We start from the raw sequence: 20,174 nt of genomic DNA on the forward strand, positions 1-20,174 counted from the left end.
CACTGTAATATAGTTTGTAAATACTTTTTTTCCAACATCACATTTCAAGAGATTTTTGGTTGATTTGGTTGTTTCGGTTTCTGACAATGTTTACCGATCAAAAACATGATAAATATGATGGCATTTTTTAAATATTAAAAAACCCTGCCCCTGAAACCGTTTAGACAACGTTGGTCTATCAAGGCTGTCACCATAAAACGTTTGAATAACGGTTCAAAGAATATAAGAACATTCTTGAAACATATAAAACGACCTCTGAAAACGTTTTGAGAATGCTAGGCTGGAAATGTTTGGAAAATATAATAATATATGATTTTAGAGAAGATTGTATTACCTTTAAAAATAACATGGGGACGGGAATTGAACATTAGAACATTACACGATGATGATCTGTGGAGGTTTTCAGCCACTTGCAGTGTGATTGAATTAGAGGAGAGGGGCTGTGTGAGCGGATGGAGGAGGGGCTGTGCGCGGAGCCGCTGACAGGTGGAGGAGCTGTGCGCTGTCCACGGTGCTGAAGCTCCGGCTGCTGCCTCACCTCAGATCCTCACCGCAGCTCCGCTCACCTCCACCTTCTGCGGCTTGTGCAAGAATCTTACCAGAATATCTCACTTTTATTATTTGTAACCTCCAGTTTGGTGTGTTTTCTGACCGCTGGCCGGATCTTAAGATGGCACTGCATGGATTAACACTGCGCAAGGCACAAGCGGACTTATTTGACTGCTGTTTAGTGACTGTGGAAGCAGACTGAACGCGATTCTCCTCTTTCTCCATTTTCTGCCTCGTCTTCTTCAGGACCTCGAGACGTTTTCCGTTTAAAGGAAAGAATCGTGCTATTTGGATTATATATATCTCAACAATATGCTCTTTTATGCTGCACTCCCATTTGTTGTAGTGTTGTAGAAAAATCTCGATAATTTTGATTTCGGATATGGAGCCAGACACGGAGCGAGCCGTGCCCACCTCGAAAGAGGGGCTCAAACAAATCGCAGGGAAGGCCCTGGGGAAGCTGCACAGGTAAGAAGAAGGAATTATGATTTTCCTGCATGTCGTTAAATCACCCGATCCAATTTGTGGCGAGGAATTCAAACAGAACACATCCAGATGTTAGAAAACGCACATAAAACAATGCACGCGTGTGTTAAAAACCTGCTTATTCCTGAATTATGATTTAAATGTGGTGTTTATGAGATGAATCAGGGGTGTGAGATTGTGAAAGCAGCAATGGTGTGGCCCGAATATCTAAGCATCAGATATTTCCCAGGAGGATGATCCCCCTCTACCAGCGGCTGTGGGTGTTTTTTAATAATTAATGCAACAGAACGAGTCGTGACATAAGGTCGGGGGATATCTATTACATTGTGTATTCACATGTATTAATCCAAGATCGATTGACTTCCTATCAAACACCTTTTTACATTCTTTATAGTGACACAAGGAACCCATGGCAAAATAAAGGAAACAGATGTTCATTTTTTTTAAATGATAGTAGGGGAAGCTGGGTGTAGGGGGACATTCCTTCCACTGATGAATACGTTGAGTTTCTTTTTATCCTTATTTGATTTGCAATTAAAATGGCCAGCGGTTGAATTTAAATCAGATAATGTGAATTTAAGAATAATTTTGAAGATGCATTAATTTTAGATTGATGATTTGCACACGGTTTTATTCTGTTAATCTTTCGTTTTTGCTCCTGCTCCATTTGAACATGACACACAGAAACGTGACCGAAAAGAAATCTGTCGGCTTTATTTAAGCTGTATAACAAGGCCTGATGTTACAGAGGATGAGGCCTTCCCGTTTTCAATCATATGTATGCATTTGAATTTTGACCTCAGAATCCTGCGATAAAATTCCAGAGCGTAAAACGCCGAGGATGAATTAAAAAAATATACAAAAATAAGAGCGGAAAATGAATTAATAAAATCCTCCAAACATGCAGCGATGGTGCTGATGTTGCTGCAATGCGGTATGAAGGTCATTTTCTCTTCCGTTGCCTGGCTGCCTTTTGTTTTGCAGAAAGAATGGAGAGTTAAAACAGAAAATGAAATAAAAAAACAAAACTCTTTGATTTTATATAAAACGGTGTAGCCTGTAAAGGCCTGTGCCATTTAAAACATATAGGGAGACATTGTTGCGGCCACAATGGGACGATAGGAGCTAATTTTCTCTAGAGCAGAAACTGGAAATAGCCTTAAGGATGTGAATAAATACATGATAAATACAGGAGGTTTATTTTCTGCTGTTTTCACAGAACAATTATAAATCTTTATGTGCAATAAATCCCACTGACGGCTTTTTAAAATCACCTCAACCTGCCTGGATCTTTAATTCCCATGGATCCCCATCTCGACTGAGCGTAAATTCGGCGTCTTATTAAAGTGGAGCATGTGGTGGTGTTGTGGTGCAGGCGGCTGGAGAAGCGGCAGCAGACAGGTGAGGTTATCGAGCTGACGGAGGATGGGAGACCCCGGGAGGACCAGGAGCGGAAGAAGCCCCTGTGCGACTGCACGTGTTTCGGGCTGCCGCGCAGGTACATCATCGCCATGCTGAGCGGCCTCGGCTTCTGCATCTCCTTCGGCATCCGGTGTAACCTGGGTGTGGCCATCGTCAGCATGGTGAACAACCACACCATCCACGTGAACGGCGAGATCATCATCAAAGAGGTGCCCCCTCCCCAAAGAACCACACGCCCTCTCTCTAACACACACACACACACGCAAGGGTTTGTTATAGGGGTTGAGCCAATACACTGCTCGATTGGTGTCAATGTCTAAACCCACTTGGAAAAACTCAGCTGAGCATATCTGTGTTTTTTTATAATTATGTATTTTATATCATGGACAAAGTAGGTTGTTTAGGATGTTTTATTTTCATTCATAATTTGCCGGAAAATCTACAATATTCATTATTTTAGATGTAGAAGTTGATCACTATCCCCAAACAATTGTAAAGCCCATATTCACAAATGGCAATTAGCCTCAGAACACGTTGAGACAGCCCTTAACCCTCGACTATAGAGGGAAAACCTACCAAAACAACTTTTATGTAAACGCAAGTGAAAGATCCCGAAATTGTAACTAGTATGACTGAGTTTACATCTCTCTCTCTCTCTCTCTCTCTCTCTCTCTCTCTCTCGCTCTCTCTCTCTCTCTCGCTCTCTCTCTCTCTCTCCTCTTTCCCACCCACCCACCTCTCCTCTCTTCCCGACCGGTCGAGGGAAATGGCCGCCACACATTGAGTTTGGTTCTGTCAGAGGTTTCTTCCAGTTATTGAGGGAGTTTTTTGTTGGGTGTCTCGATCGTAATGTTTGTTATGATGGGCTCTATACAAATATAATATAATTTAATTTGATTGGAAAGTGCAATAGATGTCAGGTGTAACAAAAATAATTTGCAACAGTCATGAGAAATGTGTGTGTCTGACATGAATGGAGAGGCGTATCTATCATGTAAAATGCAAAAAAAGGCATCAAATTAACTGTTGTCCACTTAGTAAAGATACTTTTCAACAACACTGTCTCTAAATATGTATTTATATATATTCTACTATCTTAACTACACCTAATTTCATTTTTTTTGTTGTTGTTGTATTTTTCTGTCTGAAAGAAAGCATTATTCAACTGGGGCCCGGAGACGGTGGGGATGATCCATGGCTCCTTCTTCTGGGGCTACATCGTCACTCAGATTCCAGGAGGCTACATCTCCTCTAGATTGGCTGCAAACAGGTAAGAAAAAAAATCACTCGATCGAGCTGTGACCAAACAGTGTGAGAGCAAGTGTGAGGAGAAGGGGTTTATAAATATCTGGCCCCTCCCCGCCTCTTATATATGTATATACATGTTCATGTTGTGATCTATAATGTAAATGGTGGGGAGGCGGAGGGGGTGGGAATATTGGGAATGTTAGTCCGTCATATGGACGTCAGGCCTGGAGAAAAGGAGTCTGACCTTACAGCAGATAAAGGGGGGATTTGGCTGAGGCCCGCCGGGCGTGCCTCCTCATGTTAATGAGCTCCCACGGGACCACCGTGTCTAATCCTTTATGTTCACAGGCAGCAGGGCAACCACACCCGGTAAAGCCCGCTTCTTATGATTGTAGTTATGACTCCACCACATCTATAGCACATTATTTCACTGACAACAGACGTTTCAGCCGCAACAGAATAAAGTAACGGAAAAATTACAAAAGAGAACAACCTTTTGAAGAAAACCAACAAATCCGCCTGTTAATATAACCATGTATATTGTATTCTATAATATGGATGCACAAGAGAAAAAAATAGGACAAGGTCACGTTGTAAGTCCTCGTGCGTTAAATTTATAAGACTCTATTTCCATGAGGGAAATGGAGACTAAATAAGATGCAAGAAGAGGAGCTTCATCGAGCCAAATCAGCTGAGCTCACTGACGCCTTCTGCTACAAACACCTCCTGTCCTCACTCCCCTGGAAACTGAAGAACTGCCTAGTGTGTGGTGTGTGTGTGTGTGTGTGTGTGTGTGTGTGTGTGTGTGTTTGGCATCCAATTAGCACTGATTTATCTTCCTCATCAGTGTTTCTTAGGGAAAAAAAACACAATATAATGTTCTGTTGGCTATTTCTAATTTAACGAGTGCTTAGAACCTCTATGAGGAATTTTCAAATGATGTTTTTCTTGCTGGATTAGACGATGATCTTGTTTGGATAATATTTTCTGCAATGGCTCACGATGCACTGTCTGTCCAGGGTTTTCGGGGCTGCCATCGTGCTGACGTCCATCCTGAACATGTTCATCCCCTCCGCCGCTCGCCGGCACTATGGCTTGGTCATCTTTGTGAGGATATTACAAGGGTTGGTGGAGGTACAGCCACACACTTTGCACTTTGCACTTTGCACATCAGATTTTGACCTTTTCAAAAAGAAAAAACTATGACTCATTATGATGGCGACAACTGAACCCGACCCCCAATGGAATTAAATTCAATACTTAACCATGATTTTGCAGAAATCCTCTGTTTCATGCTGAACTCTCGGGTTTACACTGGAAATTAGAGGCCCTTATGAAGACACTCCGTTTTACCTCATACAATTTTCAGATTAGTCCACATACAGCAAACAGCAGTGAACATACGGTGGAACCCTGAGTAGCAGCGATATTGTGCTTTGTTTGCCAGGACGAAACCGCTCCACATTCACATAGAATCACAAAAGGGATAAAAAGCACTTGATACAGGCGGATCCCACAGCTCGGGAGAAAAAACATGGTTTCAGCGAGACATGCTGTTATCAGTCCGAAGGTCGTCCTTTTGTTATTTTGGTAGGCTGCGTATATACGCTTTTCAATAGCAGCTCATGACCATCGAGAGCGAGAGAGAGAGAGAAAGAGAGAGCCACAGAGAGCCAGAGTGGCCTGTGCTCAGCAACCATCGACTTATTACTGCAAATTAAACATTAGCATTTCACTGCAAGCCTCAGCAATTTGTGTCTATCAATAGTTGATTGTATGCCACTTAGTGTGTAATGAAGATTTAATGGGAGCAGCTCAGTTTTTTCCTTCGTCTTCCGTGAAGCAGGTAGTCAGCTTGAATTTGCTCCGACTCACACCTCGGCCATTAGACTCGATTAGAAAGGTCAGCTGCGATGCATATCAGATCGTCTGTTATTAACTACAATTTGTCTTGTGTGTCGTCGGCAAATGAGGACAGACCCCGTCAATCAGGCAGAATATCAACACATCATGTCACCTCTATTGAGTGGAAGTGGAAAAGTAGATATGAATTGTATTGATAGATTTAGAGAATCCAGGAGCTGAAGGACAATTATCAGCACCTTGTGTGTGTGTTGTTCAGATCAGTGTGTGACTGTCATGTCGTCTGTCACCGTGCAGGGAGTCACTTACCCAGCATGCCACGGGATCTGGAGCAAGTGGGCGCCACCTCTGGAAAGAAGTCGTCTGGCAACCATTTCCTTCTGTGGTACAAAACCTACACGCACATAATCATGCTTCTGTTCAAATGGGCATTTGGCTCAATAGTATCATATAACGATTTCATCATCACATTACTTCTCCAATGCACTGATGGTTTAAGACGACAAAATATTTCCCCCACAATGTGTGAAAATGTGTGCTGACCACACTTGTCACCAAACACTGAGACTGCACCACACTCCTCTGTGAACAAGCCGCCAGGATCAATTTCTGCTGGGTCATAATATTTTGTGTTGTTCAGGATCTTATGCTGGTGCGGTGATAGCGATGCCTCTGGCTGGGATCATGGTCCAGTACACGGGATGGTCCTCGGTCTTCTACGTGTACGGTGAGTCTCTCCCACGTGAATTCATTGAATTTGAACACCTTATAAAAGATCACATAACGTTTACAATGTATGTTAGAAAACTTTGGGATATTTGAGGACAATGTGGTGAATGTCCCTTGTATGTTTGAAGGTCTTCTCCTGTAGTCTGATGTGAAGGGGCCAACCACCAGCAGATAGTCAGGGTTCATCAGCAGACGTTTAAGACGAATCATCAGTTGTTTACCTTAGTGTTAGTGGGTGCTAGGCCTTTAAATCACATGACACCCTTTGATAAGGTAGTCCCCCCACAGGTTAACCACAGGGTGCGTGTCCCCGACATCCTGGGGCCCAGGTGGGGTCTTTCCTCCTGATCCAGAGCCACTGTAGTGATCAGATGTCCCTGAGGTTTCAGTTATGATCTTGAGTTGCAGGGCTTGTCCATAGATACCTGGATGTCGCAATAAAACCTCTGCAGCCAATCTCCACCGGGCAGACTATTGCTTTCCAGTCTTGATCGTTTAAAATAACGTTTATGTGTGACTGATGTTTTTTATTTTTATTCAATCTTTATTTAACCAAGCAGTCACACGGAGATCGATATCTGTTATCCAAGAGAGGCCTGAGAACAAGACACTTTCACAATCAGCAATAAACCATCAACAGCAAAACAAAGCAATAAAAAAAGGAAATAAATCAATAAAAACAGTAACAAGATTCATTAAAAAACATCACAGTCAAATTTAAAATCACCAAGGGGAACACAGGACTGTTGTTCAACATTCCAAGGCTAAGTAGCTACTGGATTGTTTGCTGTTTGTACTGGTTTCAAATGAGAGGAGAGAGCTTAGGTCATTTGAAAGTTTTAACAGCAGAGCTTGAAGATGAACAACATGAAATGGCTGTCTCTCCTTGTTTGTAATGAAGTCCATTCAACGGAGCCACACAGAGAACGAAGATTTGTACGTAATTTGCCATTTGTGATTAAACGTAATGCTCAGTGATATACTGGGTTTAAATGGTGGAGAGTTGATGGTGCTGCATGACATTATAGAGTATCTCCATAGACGAGGACTGACATGAAGGCCGCCTGGACAATAGTTTTGCGGTTAGATGGAGACAGGGAACTTTTAATCCCGTAGAGGAAACCCAGCTTGATTCTTTCCTCTCTTTGATCGCTTCAGGATGCTTTGGGATTATTTGGTACATGTTCTGGGTCTTGGTGTCCTATGAGAGTCCAGCGGAGCACCCGACCATCACCGTCGAGGAGCGGCAATACATCGAGGAGAGCATCGGGGAAAGTGCCCAGCTGATGGGCGCAATGGAAGTGAGTCCTCAGCCTGTATCCACTTATTCATCACTCCACGTTGATTAGTGTACATTCAGCTGATGATTTGTCTCTGTTGATAGAAATATAAGACCCCCTGGAGGAAGTTTTTCACCTCCATGCCCGTCTATGCAATCATCGTGGCCAACTTCTGCAGGAGCTGGACGTTCTATCTGCTCCTCATCAGCCAGCCTGCATACTTTGAAGAGGTGTTTGGTTTTGAAATCAGCAAGGTAAATAAATCCCTCATAATACCTGGTAGTAGTCATGGAAAAGGTCTTTGAATAAATTTGATCTCATTTTGAAGATTCTTAGCTCAGACCTAGATAGGGTTTGTTGTGGTTTGTATCGTGTGCTATAGTGTTCCTACAAATCCATTGCTGTTACAGCTCGTTATTAGGAGCAGAAGAATGTGGCTGGAGTGTGAGTGATGTTGTGCACAGTTGACGACGACCTTCTAACATCGATGCCTCTGGTGAAATAAATCAAAAACTAAAGCCAGTAGATATGCAGATACGCCATTCAGTCCGGCCCTTAATGTTCACGGAGGAATAAGACACGTAGTCGTCATCGGTGTTTACCTGAACCGTAAGTGATTCACTTTATTGTGCACGCTCAAGTCATTTAAAGAATAAAGCATAGACTTTAGAATAAGGGCACATAATCGTTTGAATAATCGTGATTTCAAAATTGTCCAAAATAATTGTGATTATGAATTTTTCCATAATCGAGCAGCCCGCTCTGTCAGATGTTTTGTCTTGACTTTTGAATAAGGGTTTTAATGGAAGGAAAGGAATTACGTGAAGCAGTTTTGTGAAGAGATGCTCGGTTTGGTGAATTTTTCCTCCGTGTTGAATGAATGTATCTTCCTAATGGCAGAATCCGAAATGATACATAATCTCTGCCCTCCTGTGAGTGTGTGGAGCATGAATCAAGCGTGTGTGGCAGCTGTGGTTCAGCCTCACGACGAGCCCGTAGACAAGCTGAGATTGCTGCACATGAGTTATTGCGCTGATGTAATGGTGGAGTCAGAGTTTAAAGCACAGACAAAGATTTGTTCTGAGGCTGAGAGATCACTGGATGTTTCTCACGGATCCTCAGGTTGGAGTCGTGTCGGCTCTACCCCACCTGGTCATGACCATCATCGTGCCCTTAGGTGGCCAGTTAGCCGACTATCTGCGGACCCACAACATCATGTCCACCACCATGGTCCGAAAAATCATGAACTGTGGAGGTGAGGCTTTAACCATTAGGTCTTTATTATCATTATACATTTGTCATCAGTGCATCAGTCGACTCCTTGTTCTGTTGTTTTCAGGTTTCGGGATGGAGGCCACTCTCTTATTAGTGGTTGGTTATTCTCACAGTAAGGGGATGGCCATCTCCTTCTTAGTTCTGGCCGTGGGTTTTAGTGGTTTTGCAATATCAGGTGAGTCATACAACTGTGTGTTATGTCTCAGATCTTATCCCGTCTCTGTTCAAATACAAAGCAAACTTTTGCTGTTTTTGCTCTGTAGGTTTCAATGTCAACCATTTAGACATCGCTCCCCGCTATGCCAGCATCCTCATGGGTATATCAAACGGTGTGGGAACCCTGTCTGGAATGGTCTGCCCTCTAATAGTTGGCGCAATGACAAAGAACAAGGTGAGCTGTTTATATAACCCCTGAAACTATGGTTTGAATTTCAATTATTAGTGCGGTGCCTCGTCTAAATATGTCTGTTTGGGATGGGCTGCTCACTTGACCTGTTGTGATGTTCAGGTGCTACTTCAAAATACTCAATAAATATTTTTTAAAGTCTATGGTGCAGAGGGGAGATCAAAAACTTTGTGTTCATCCTACCTGGTTTATGTGCAGTGAAGATTTTATAAAAAGAAACAGAATTGGCTTTATTACTGTTAATCTGTGTGGTTTGTGTATAAGTTTTAAATATTTACCCTATGTAATTTATGTAATACATCACATGTCGATCTGTTCGGCTACAGACACAATCTTCCGACCCAAGTTCACAGCTTTTCAAAATAAAAACTGTAATATGGCTCGATTGCAACAAAACAAACGCTGTGCTTTTACTTTGTAGACAAATTGCTGAAGAGGACAGACAGACAGACATTTTATACTAGTCAAGTATCAATATTAACACTAAAAGATGATGTTATGGTTGTGGTCTGCTTTGGTTAGATTTGATTGACAGTGGCCTGGAAACAGAAGTAAACAGCCTCACAACTTACTTTGATTCAGATCATGTCTGTCCATATAAATAATGAGAAGAAGAAAGAAACAAAAACACTATATATCCTGTTTATGCTGATAGAGAAAACAGGTAGTGGCGGCCTTTTTTAAGAAGTGATTCAACTGGGCTACAACTCTTTTATCTGTTCCCAGACCCGGGAAGAGTGGCAATATGTCTTCCTCATCGCTGCCATGGTGCACTATGGGGGCGTGGTGTTCTATGGGATCTTTGCATCTGGGGAGAAACAGCCATGGGCCGACCCCGAGGAAACCAGCGACGAGAAGTGCGGCTTCATCGAGGAGGATGAACTAGCGGAGGAGACGGGTGACATCACGCAGAGTTACGGCGCAATGGGTGCCCCGGCAAAAACCTACGGGGCCACTTCGCAGCAGAACGGAGGCTGGGTGCAGGACTGGGATAAGACGGAGGAGTATGTGCAGGAACCGGCGGGAAAGATGTACGCCGAGCGCGGCTACTCTTAAACCAGACAGCTGTGGTGAGTCTGTGTGCAGAACCAGACTCGCCGCCGCAGATTGCACAATTAAGCATTATATTAGAGATTTAAATCCATTCCGTGTATTCAAGTAAGACAGTTACTTCTAGTTCCAAGAAGCCAATGTAAAGAAATAGTTAATTGCAATGCAGAACAATCCTCATTAGATCCTCATGTTGTACCCACAGTAGAGCTTAGGGGTTGAAAAGAAAACTGCAGGCCCATGTTGTACGTCTTAGACGCCCTAACCTCATCAATCTACTTGAACAACATGACGCTGCAGTCGACCATCATGTAGGGTCTCTCTCTGACATACCACTCTGATTGCACTGAAACAATAAGTATTCTAAAAACAAGATTCTATTCCGTTTCTCAAACGTGTTTTATGTACTGTATATACCTGTATACTGTTTCTGTGAGACTATTGTGGATTTTGGGTCGTTGATCTGTGTTAACATGAATATAAAAAGGCCATATTTTTCATGGACAGTACCTTTTCAGGGAGATGTCTGCTTGCAAAAAAAAAAGGTCTACTCGAGCAAAGCCTATAATATACTACACAACAAAAATAGAGTGAGTGAAGTTGAACCGTAGAGTTTTAGTGTGTTTGTTGCATGAATTTGCTCAGATCAATGTTTCAGATGCAGCCGCCACCCGGTCATTGGTAGTCCTCATTCCGCCTATACTGCATTGTTCTTAGGTAAAGTGTCTTCTGCCATTAATAACTAATACTAATAACGAACAAATGAACTTTCATTATCAGGTTCTGGCTGTGATGTGAGACAAATCAAAAAAAAAAAAAAAAAAAAAAAAAGGTTTCAACGGTGATTGCGCGGAAGGCCTTGTTTCTTGATGTTTGGTGTGCACTGCAATAAATTCTGTGTACCAGCCGCCACCCCATCACATCCTGTTTTGTAACGTAACACTGGCTTGCTGTATCTAACTGTGATTGTTTTGGAGTCATGTGATGATCAAAAATAAGGTGTGTGTTTTAACAAATTACTGGTGTCTGGAGAGGTCCGGCTTTAGTGCTCATGGCGCTCGGGAGGTGCTGCTGCGTATTGACGGCGAGGAATGCAGTTCTGTATCTGAACGACCAGGTTTCGTGATCTCTTGTGTTTCTCGGTTGTTCTCATCGTCACCAAAAGTACTTTTATCGACACTTTGATATTGTCACGTTTGAGTGGGCCTCATGAAATAATGAATTAATAGATGGCTCTTCCACCCGACTTTATTTGCTCTTTGAACACTTCTCTTACTTTGATTGCTGTACGAATTCTGCAAGGATGTTTTAAAAATATATGAATATTTAAGATTGTTTTAAGATGACCAAAAGATGCTATTACGGCTTTGTGCCTGGAGTTTATGTAAAACAGATAAATGTGATTTTATGGCTTCTAATATTGTGTTTAATGAAGAGGTATGTTGATGTCAAAAAGTGTTATGAAAAATACTCATATGATTTTATATATAAAAAAAAAACCTTGTTTCACCTTGTGTGCTGGTGTGCTATTTACTATAGTACAGGAGGACATGTTTTATTTAGCTACTTGAAGGTTAGAGCTCCTCGGAGAGCGGAGCCGGACTAACCAGTTACCCACTTTCTCCAATCAGTCACCTGCATCTCCTATATTCTCTCCATGTTTCTCATTAGTAAATCAATGGCGTCGGTCTCTGGAGTCCATTGGAGAGTATTGGACACTGTAGCTTGGTAATTGGTGGAAGGAGAGAGGTATACAAAGTGTTAACGCTGTTACTGGAGCTTACAGCCTTACAGACCATCGGATCATTGTCTGTCTTTCTAAAGAGTCCTGGATTCAATGTGTCGGGTAAAATCTGCTGCTGAGGTGTCATGAAGGTGCAAAAAATAATATGAAGAACCTTTAAATCTTCCAGCAGCATCTCACCTCTCTCTGAATTGTACAGGAAAGAAGAAAATCAGCTGTATTATACTCGCAACACAGTTTTCCCCAGTGTGACCTCCTCTCTTTTTCCCAGCTGTGGTCGGCCGTGTTATGTGCAACACTTATTGACCAATCCGCCGCATTAAATCCAATCACATGGCAAATCAATACTGTTTAATTCCAGAGCCGGTGGAGTTTTAAATAATGGAAGACTTCGAATGAAAGTTTGAATCAAGAATTAATGTCGGAGACGAGAACGGTCACATTGTCCTTTTTGCCTTTGTAGCTAACACTGGGATTGCTAGTTTATACATCCAAAGCTATTAGACTGATGACACAGTTCATTTGCATTTTAATCAAATACCTCGAGTAACTTATAATAATAATAATAACATTTTATTCGGCAATCATTTGTTATAAATGCAAATGGTTACATTATTTAGCTGTAAATCACTGCATGAGGGTTAGAAATTCAAATAATCCTCTGATTTAATAATCTATTATGGAAAGAAACACAAAAAGAGTAGATGTGAACGTTTCCTTTTGACAAGCTCTATGAAATAAGAAACTTTGACAATTACACTAATGGTTAATTGGAGCCCTGGTGTGCACACAATCTTATATGCTCATTGCACTATAGAGCAATCTGCAAATGTCTGTAGATACAAATCACTGTATTCAACGCCCTGCTCTGTGGGGGCCGACAAAGTGCAGCCCATCAATGAGGTACTTAATAATTCAGGAAAAGATGGCGTCCATCCATTCACATGCATCACTCTGAGTCTCTCCCTGGAGCAGGAAGAAAGGCTCGATGTTGCTTAAGACTCTGGATAAATCATACACCCCTCTGAAGGCTTTCAGCGGCGCTCTGACTCAACAGGGTGGAGACATGCAGGAAAAAAAAAAAATCTGCAGCCCCCTGCAAATGAAGCCTGTGATTCGCTCAATCAGTATGGTGGCCCTGAGAGCTCAAATCACTGCAGTTGGAGAAAACCACTATGGTTTTGATAAGATCCATAGTGTTGACACTGCTGTGTGTCAACACTATGGATCTTTTTCCCTATGCTTTATTCAAGAGCATGGTCTTTCAGTGTGAGAGCAGGTTCATATTTTGTTATGCTTTCACTTAAAACCCTGCACTCACACTCAAATATGCCCTGCCTGTGAAAAAACTGTGCGCTTGCACTCAGATATTTAGCTTGGACAGATTTCCTGTGCTCCAGCCTCAGCTCTTATCCTCACCCTGCTTCTGTGCACGCATGAAACGTCTGCTCTCGGATGTCTCCCCTGCTCTTTGAGTTTGTCTTACTTTTCTTTGTGTTGTACTTGCAACTGGCGTTTTGTGTATTTGAATGTGTTATCCTGAAGCCGCAGCGTGTTGTTCTCTCAGGGCCTCCGTACCTCTCACCTGGGAGGAAATGATCGACAGGTACTAGGGATCGGGGGGGTGGTGGTTAAGGTGTTAACACGTGATGGACAGCGCAGTGTGGCAGCAGTGAGTCATGTGTTGACTGATGCTTCGATCACAGGAAGCAGCTCCATGTCTGAAACGCTTCCAGTAGCAGCAGCCGTGGAAACAATCACAATAAATCTTCCCCTCCTCAGCCGGGCAGATAATCGGAGGAGAAGCCATTAACGCTCTCGCCGCTGCCGGCTCCTCGGCGTGGCGGACATGTTAATTTGACAGCAAACACAATTGTGTCACCAGCCACGTGGAACATGTTTCCTCATGCCCAACCAGCCGAGGTGGTCACGGACGTTGCACGGGTGACGGCCTGTCCTGTCAGGGTGCACGGTAATTGGACAAAACCTGGCATCGACCCACCCTTCCTGTATACAGTAGGTAGAAAATCTCCCAGCATTCACCTGCAAGTTAACCTCCACCCCTTGTGTTTTTGAAAGTCTTAGTCATTGTGATACGATCGGAGCTGCGTAATCGCTGAGGGTGAAGTGAAAGGAGATTGAGTAGTCGTCAGTGTGTGGGGCAGGTGCAGTTTGGCTCCTGGGGGACTGTAATGGGATGAGGCCCAGCCAGAATGAGTGTTTGATGACAGGGTTGCACTCCTCCCCTGGGACTCCGCCTGCATGCAATTATCCCTCCTGATCCCTTCTTTTCTTTCCCCCCTCGTCCCCGACCCAGAACGCTCGGAGCAATCTCTCCGCCACGCCACACCCCGGATACCCTTTAATTTACAATCTAGAAATCAACTCCATCACACGCCAAAAGATCCATTCATGAGGTAAAAAATGTCAAAGCAGCATTGTGTAATTACTCTTTAGTGGCATGACACTACCTCGGGGCAAGTGCATTTACACACACCTCCCTCTCCTCCCATGCCAATTGCTTTATTAATGAAGAGCTGGCCTCCCCCAAATCAACTTGTCTCACATGGAATAACATGTTATGTGTCTCTGGTCTCCCCCCCCACTGCAACACACTGACGATATTATATTTTAGAAAAAGGTGAACGTGTCTCCAACCTAATTTCTGAGTATTACTTTAAAATCTCTTGATTTTGCAATGAGCTTCTTTTGGGATTTCCGAATGAAGAACACTTAATAAGTTTTAACCGTACACTTGTCCTGAAACATTTTTAACAACATCAAACATCTACCACAGTAAAGAGGCTGATGTATTACCATCTCTGCCAACTCTGCAGGGAGCGTTGCATCTCCCGCGATCAGAGGAAGGAGATTTCTACATCCGATTGTTTTTTTTCCCACCACAGAATTGCATCTCCCACAGTTTCATTTGAGGCAATCTATCACGGGTCCATCCAGTTCCCCTCCCCCCGGTACAACATAATGTAGACAGCTTTATACCCTCCTTCATGCTCTTATGCTTTCACCCACAGACAAAGGATGAGAGGCTGATAAGATTTTACACGATGATACTCTCGATATCTGGATGACATGATGACAGGATAAGAAGATAATCTCCTGCACATCTTGTTTTCCACATGAGGGTAAATTGATTACATAAAGCATTGTCTTTTAGAGATGCATAAAGAGATCGATTGACTGGCTGGTTATTTTCTCAATTAATGAATTCAATTAATCAATGAGTCCTCTGGTCTGGAACAAACCAGAAAATGCTCAAAGCAGTTTCCCAGAATCCATATTTAAGTATTCAAGTGTTGTTTTATTAAAAACTTTGATATATTCAATTTATGTTACAATAAAGAAGAGTTCACATTTTGAACTAAACTAAACTAGCCTCAGTAATTATTAATCCTCACTTATCGTTCCAGCTCTACTTTCTTTTATTCTTATTAGTATAATTGATCGGCACCAAATGCAGCAATGTTTCTGCGGCCACAGAATCTCTGAGTGTCTGACATCATGGGATGTAGAAGGCAATGGATAATCTTTTTCTCTGAAGCTTCTCCCACACTTGCTCTGTACGGATAAAAAAAACCTCACATTACAGCCATCTTTTCCTTCCAGCCTCACTGCATCAAACCAAATTAAATGTCGCTGCCCGGCCCTGAGTGCATGTCTGATGAGGGTGGAGGCTGCTGCATCCTCAGCGTGGGGACACAGGTGTGCAGAGGGGCCCTCCTGCGTCTGTGATCCGTCACCGAGGCCAGACGAGGGCCGGGCTGGATCGGCTTATAGGCACGTGCCGAGGGAGGGCTCTGCTTCCCCCCCCATTCGCCGCTCCTCCTCCCCCACCCCTCTGAGGACTCCCTTTTCACACCACCAGATGGGGGCTGGATCTGAGTTTTAATGAACGCTATCCTTCAGGAGCATGTAGACGCTGCAGAGCAGCAGTCGCCCTCAGCACATCTCACTGTGGTTTGTTGCATTATTACACTGGAAAGAATGAAAACAAGCCAGGGAGATGTGAGAGGAGCTAATACAGTATTTTGTATTTCTACAAGGACATACGTGCCTCACAATGGATTCTTACAAACACTAAATACACTGTTCAAGACACAAACATGTTTACGTTTTGTAACGCAGCCTCTAATTTAGTGTAGACAGTCTAACACGGTTGAATTGACTCGTTTTCTAGATATTAGGAGGGTGTGTCAACCTCCTGCTGTTTGAAGGGACACAATAACACAACCCTGTAATTTAACCGGGAGGTTAAGAGCAGAGGGCTGCACTGAAAACAAAGGGTTTTTACTTCATTATTAGCTGTCACACAAGAGGTAGGTATTTATCGAATAAAGTAAATACGGGTGTAGCGCTACATCACGTTGCTGCTCTTGTTTTTGTTGCTTCTCATTTGGAGGCAGACGCCTGAATCATCACATGACTGCATCACATCACCCGCTCTGCCATGTGTGAGGCTGTGAAGAGAAGGTGAAGAACACAAAATCGAAAATAAAGAAATCTGTGAAAGACTAAATGAAGATGTGCTGATTGGTGTCACAGGTTCTCATTAGTTTGCTGAATAAAAATACAATTTCAAGTTCAAATTAAAAAAAAAAACACTTTCACTTTCTTCTCACATTCTTGAATTCTCCAATCAAATCTGATAAAAAACCTGATGAAAATGTGAAAGATATGAATTTGCATGTATTTATGACACAGGAGCAGGTGGGAGCCCTTTAATCACAGTTGGTTTCCATCCAGCTTGCTGCATATGTTCTTCATTGGTTGGAAATAAATTGGTTGTGTACAGGCTGGCCCCTTGCTCAGTGACCCTTGTCTGTCTCTACGTGAATTGCTTTCATGGTGTGTTAAATGAGCTGTGGCCGTGTTGGTGTTTCCCATCGCCCAGGCGGCGGCTGGGGCTCTAATCCGCTGTCTGCCAGAGTTACGTCACACACACACACCGGCTATTGTGGAGGGTGTGATTGAAGACGCCTGATTTGACTAATTGATCCCTCGCCACAGTGGTGCTCCGACGCACGGGCCACAGGCTGAGATGTGTGAATTGGCAGTCGAGTCACATGACTGGCATTAATCCAATCAAAATTGTTGACATCCAGATCGAGAGGTGAAAGACGATAGTAGCAGAAGGTGTGAGGGGCTGAAAATGATTTTAGGTGTGGGCAGGAAAGGGTAAAATGGAATACACAGTGTCTTTGCTTTCTTATTGACATGTTGACAGCCTCTCTCCATAGAGCTGCACAATTTTCAGTCTGACGTCTGCACACTGTGAAAACCACAAGCACAATGGTTTTGAAACCACACATCTATAATCATTCAATTATTGGACGGTAAGGTGGGATTCATGACGTAGCCTTGAATCTCCAGAGAGCAATTTAACAAGTGCCAACTCACTGCCTGACAAGTGCTCTCAATGAAATTCAGTCAGGTCACGTGCTGCTGCTGCTGATTACAAACAGCAGGTGATGCTACCATCTGTCCGACACTACTGAACAAATGTCCGATTGTATTGACTCAAAATAAGTTACTTTGATTATCACCAGGCTCATGGCTTAAATTTCACAGCAGGAGAATAAGTGCTTTCAAACCTGCAAAGAGTTGCAAATGTGAGCTATTTTGTCCATTATGTAAATGTATCCAATATATTGTGCTTATGTTTCTGTGTATTTTTGTGTATAATTATATGACAATAAAAAAAGCTGGCATTAATAGTTTAAACGGTATAAAAAATATAAAACCATAAATATATTGTATGGTTTTTTGATAACAATGCTAATATGACACCTTAGCTTCAATACTGTTAACAGAATTATACTTAAACTTATGCTTATGTTTAAACACAGAAACTTTACCACAGCCATAAAGACTTGAAGTAAAGAAGAAAGTGGATCCTTTGATGACAGCGTTCAATAATCAGGGCTTTTTCAACACGCTGAGGTTTAATACCAAGCATCAGGATATAAGTAGACGTAAACATTTAATTGTATTTGAGGATCTTTTACAGCTCTTAGAACCCCCACGCCTGACAGTCACTTGTGTAACTCTGACAGAAGGTCTCCCCACACACTCAGACCTCTGACATCAAAGTCTCCATCAGAAATCTTTAAAGCATTTAACTCTTTCTCTACATCGTCCCTCAGAGAGGGACACGTCTCAAACAAGGCCTGAAAGTGCTCGGTCAGTTTCTGAAAGGACGCTGGGGGGTTTGTTCTGCTCTGAACCCATTCCCCATCACTTATGCTGTACTCCATTTCAGAGGCCCACTTTGTTAGCACATCACGGTAGGCGTCTCTATATTTCAGGTGTTCTCTGACCAGGTCCTTAAGAAGTGCGGTGGGCAGAGCAGAACACATGCGCTCTAGCGTGCTGGGTTGTTTTTTCAGTAGCCAGTCCAGGAGAACTTCATGTGAGGCCGTTTCTGAGTTTGTCCTTGTCAGCAGAGCTGCAGCGATGACCAGACAGAAGTGTTCTGCTGCTGCTTCTTCACGTCCCCGGAGGACTGAGTCTAAAAAGTGCTCTGCCCCGCCATGTGTGATCAGAGCACCCAGCCTCTCCATCAGCAGCCCCCCCTGCACCTCAGCTTCAGCCCCCACAGCTGAGGGGGGAGTGAGAGGACTCAGGACTTTACACGCAGACTTGCACTGAAGGATGCGGCTGCAGAGGCCGGCCACATCCACACAGCCGCTGTCTGCAGGAGCGTTACTGTCAAAGAGCAGCTTCATGATGGAGAGGGGCAGCTTGGGGTTGTTCAGCAGCCCGATGAGCAGGTGGTGCTGGCACCGGGACAGGTCGTGGAAGGACACCTCGGTGGATCCGGGGAACGCCGCTCTCAGACGTCCATTGGTGAGCTGGAGCTGCTCCTCCATGGCTCCTCTGACCGCGGGGTTGTTGTGAAACCTGGAGAAGAGGTGTTCGCAGTACCGGGCCCAGTCAAACGCGGTGGACAGGCTGTGGTCATTCCACTGGTCCACCGCTCCGCTGTGCGCCGCCACCGCCAGCAGCTCCACCGAGCTCGACAGGTTTCTCAGAGCCGACTCCATGTGGCGCTCTCCGCCTTCACTTCTCAGCCCCCGGACAGACACGGGACACGGTGGAGGACAGACACGGTGGAGGACAGACACGATACAGAGAACCTGTCCAGTGCCGCCGAGAAGCTAACATAACTAACTTAGCTAGCAAACTGTGGCTAACGTTGAACACGTGTCGGTGAACAGCTGTGGTCCCACTCAGCGTGGATAGGACCCATTCAGAAACATCACGAGATGAGAATAAACAGAACGAACCACATGAGGATCCTGGAAGTGAACTCACTTATTTTTCTCCTTTTCTCTCCCGCTGCTGATTTGAGTTAACTCCGCCACTGCGCATGCGTCGTAGGGGCAAAACCCTTGGCTCTACTGACTACTTCAAAATAAAAGCTAATGAGTAACTGCACAACAGAGTTATGAATGATACTAAACCGTTTATGTTTCTTCATGGTTACATAATACTTTTGTTTTAAATACCCTAGAAATTAAATTGTAGACACGTATCCAACTTATATTACAGATTGTATCTAACTTAGTATAGATCTAACTTGTATAATAGAATAAATTAGGGTTAGCCTAACCCTAACTCTAACACATTATAGAACGTTTCTAAATTATTATTTAACATGTATCTTATTTGTATCATATAATTATCTAACTTACATTATAGAATGTATCAAACATATATTAAAGAAGGTATCTAACCTATTATCATAGACTGTATCTTATTTGTATTATAAAATATATCCACCTGCAGTAAACCAAACGAGGCACAATAACTTAAATTAGAGAATATATCCAACTTTTTAATCATATAATGTTTCCTACTAATTATTATATAACTGCACGACGGTGTGATTCAATGTGATTCAACAATCCCAGTAATCCCACTTAATATAAATGTACAAGATTGAACACAGGTCAGATCTATGGGATCAGATAACATGTGGGCACATTTAAAAACAAGGAAGAAATCAATGAAATCAATGAGCTGATCTGCTGATTTCAATCCAGAAATGTCACATTAGGAAAAAGAGACGAGGGGAGGGAGGCAGTGCTGGAGAAAACCTCCC

General features: G+C 43.1%; 2 protein-coding genes across 2 annotated transcripts; one reads left to right on the top strand and one right to left on the bottom strand.

Moving 5' to 3' along the window:
- The first annotated feature begins 510 nt into the window (after positions 1 to 510).
- On the top strand, positions 511 to 11,817 carry LOC133955139 (vesicular glutamate transporter 2.1-like). Its single transcript, XM_062389819.1, has 12 exons — positions 511 to 1,017; positions 2,411 to 2,666; positions 3,609 to 3,727; positions 4,725 to 4,839; positions 5,866 to 5,953; positions 6,209 to 6,295; positions 7,456 to 7,598; positions 7,682 to 7,831; positions 8,700 to 8,832; positions 8,917 to 9,027; positions 9,116 to 9,243; positions 9,985 to 11,817. The coding sequence occupies exons 1-12, from the start codon at positions 932 to 934 to the stop codon at positions 10,312 to 10,314; spliced, it is 1,746 nt and encodes a 581-aa protein (XP_062245803.1). The 5' UTR covers positions 511 to 931; the 3' UTR covers positions 10,315 to 11,817.
- A 6,064-nt stretch (positions 11,818 to 17,881) lies between these two features.
- Positions 17,882 to 19,450, bottom strand: fancf (FA complementation group F). The gene has a single exon (XM_062389836.1). The coding sequence runs from the start codon at positions 19,111 to 19,113 to the stop codon at positions 18,103 to 18,105; it is 1,011 nt and encodes a 336-aa protein (XP_062245820.1). The 5' UTR covers positions 19,114 to 19,450; the 3' UTR covers positions 17,882 to 18,102.
- Between the last annotated feature and the right edge of the window lie 724 nt (positions 19,451 to 20,174).

Source organism: Platichthys flesus, chromosome 6 (assembly GCF_949316205.1).
Source record: "Platichthys flesus chromosome 6, fPlaFle2.1, whole genome shotgun sequence".
Classification (NCBI taxonomy): Eukaryota; Metazoa; Chordata; class Actinopteri; order Pleuronectiformes; family Pleuronectidae; genus Platichthys; species Platichthys flesus.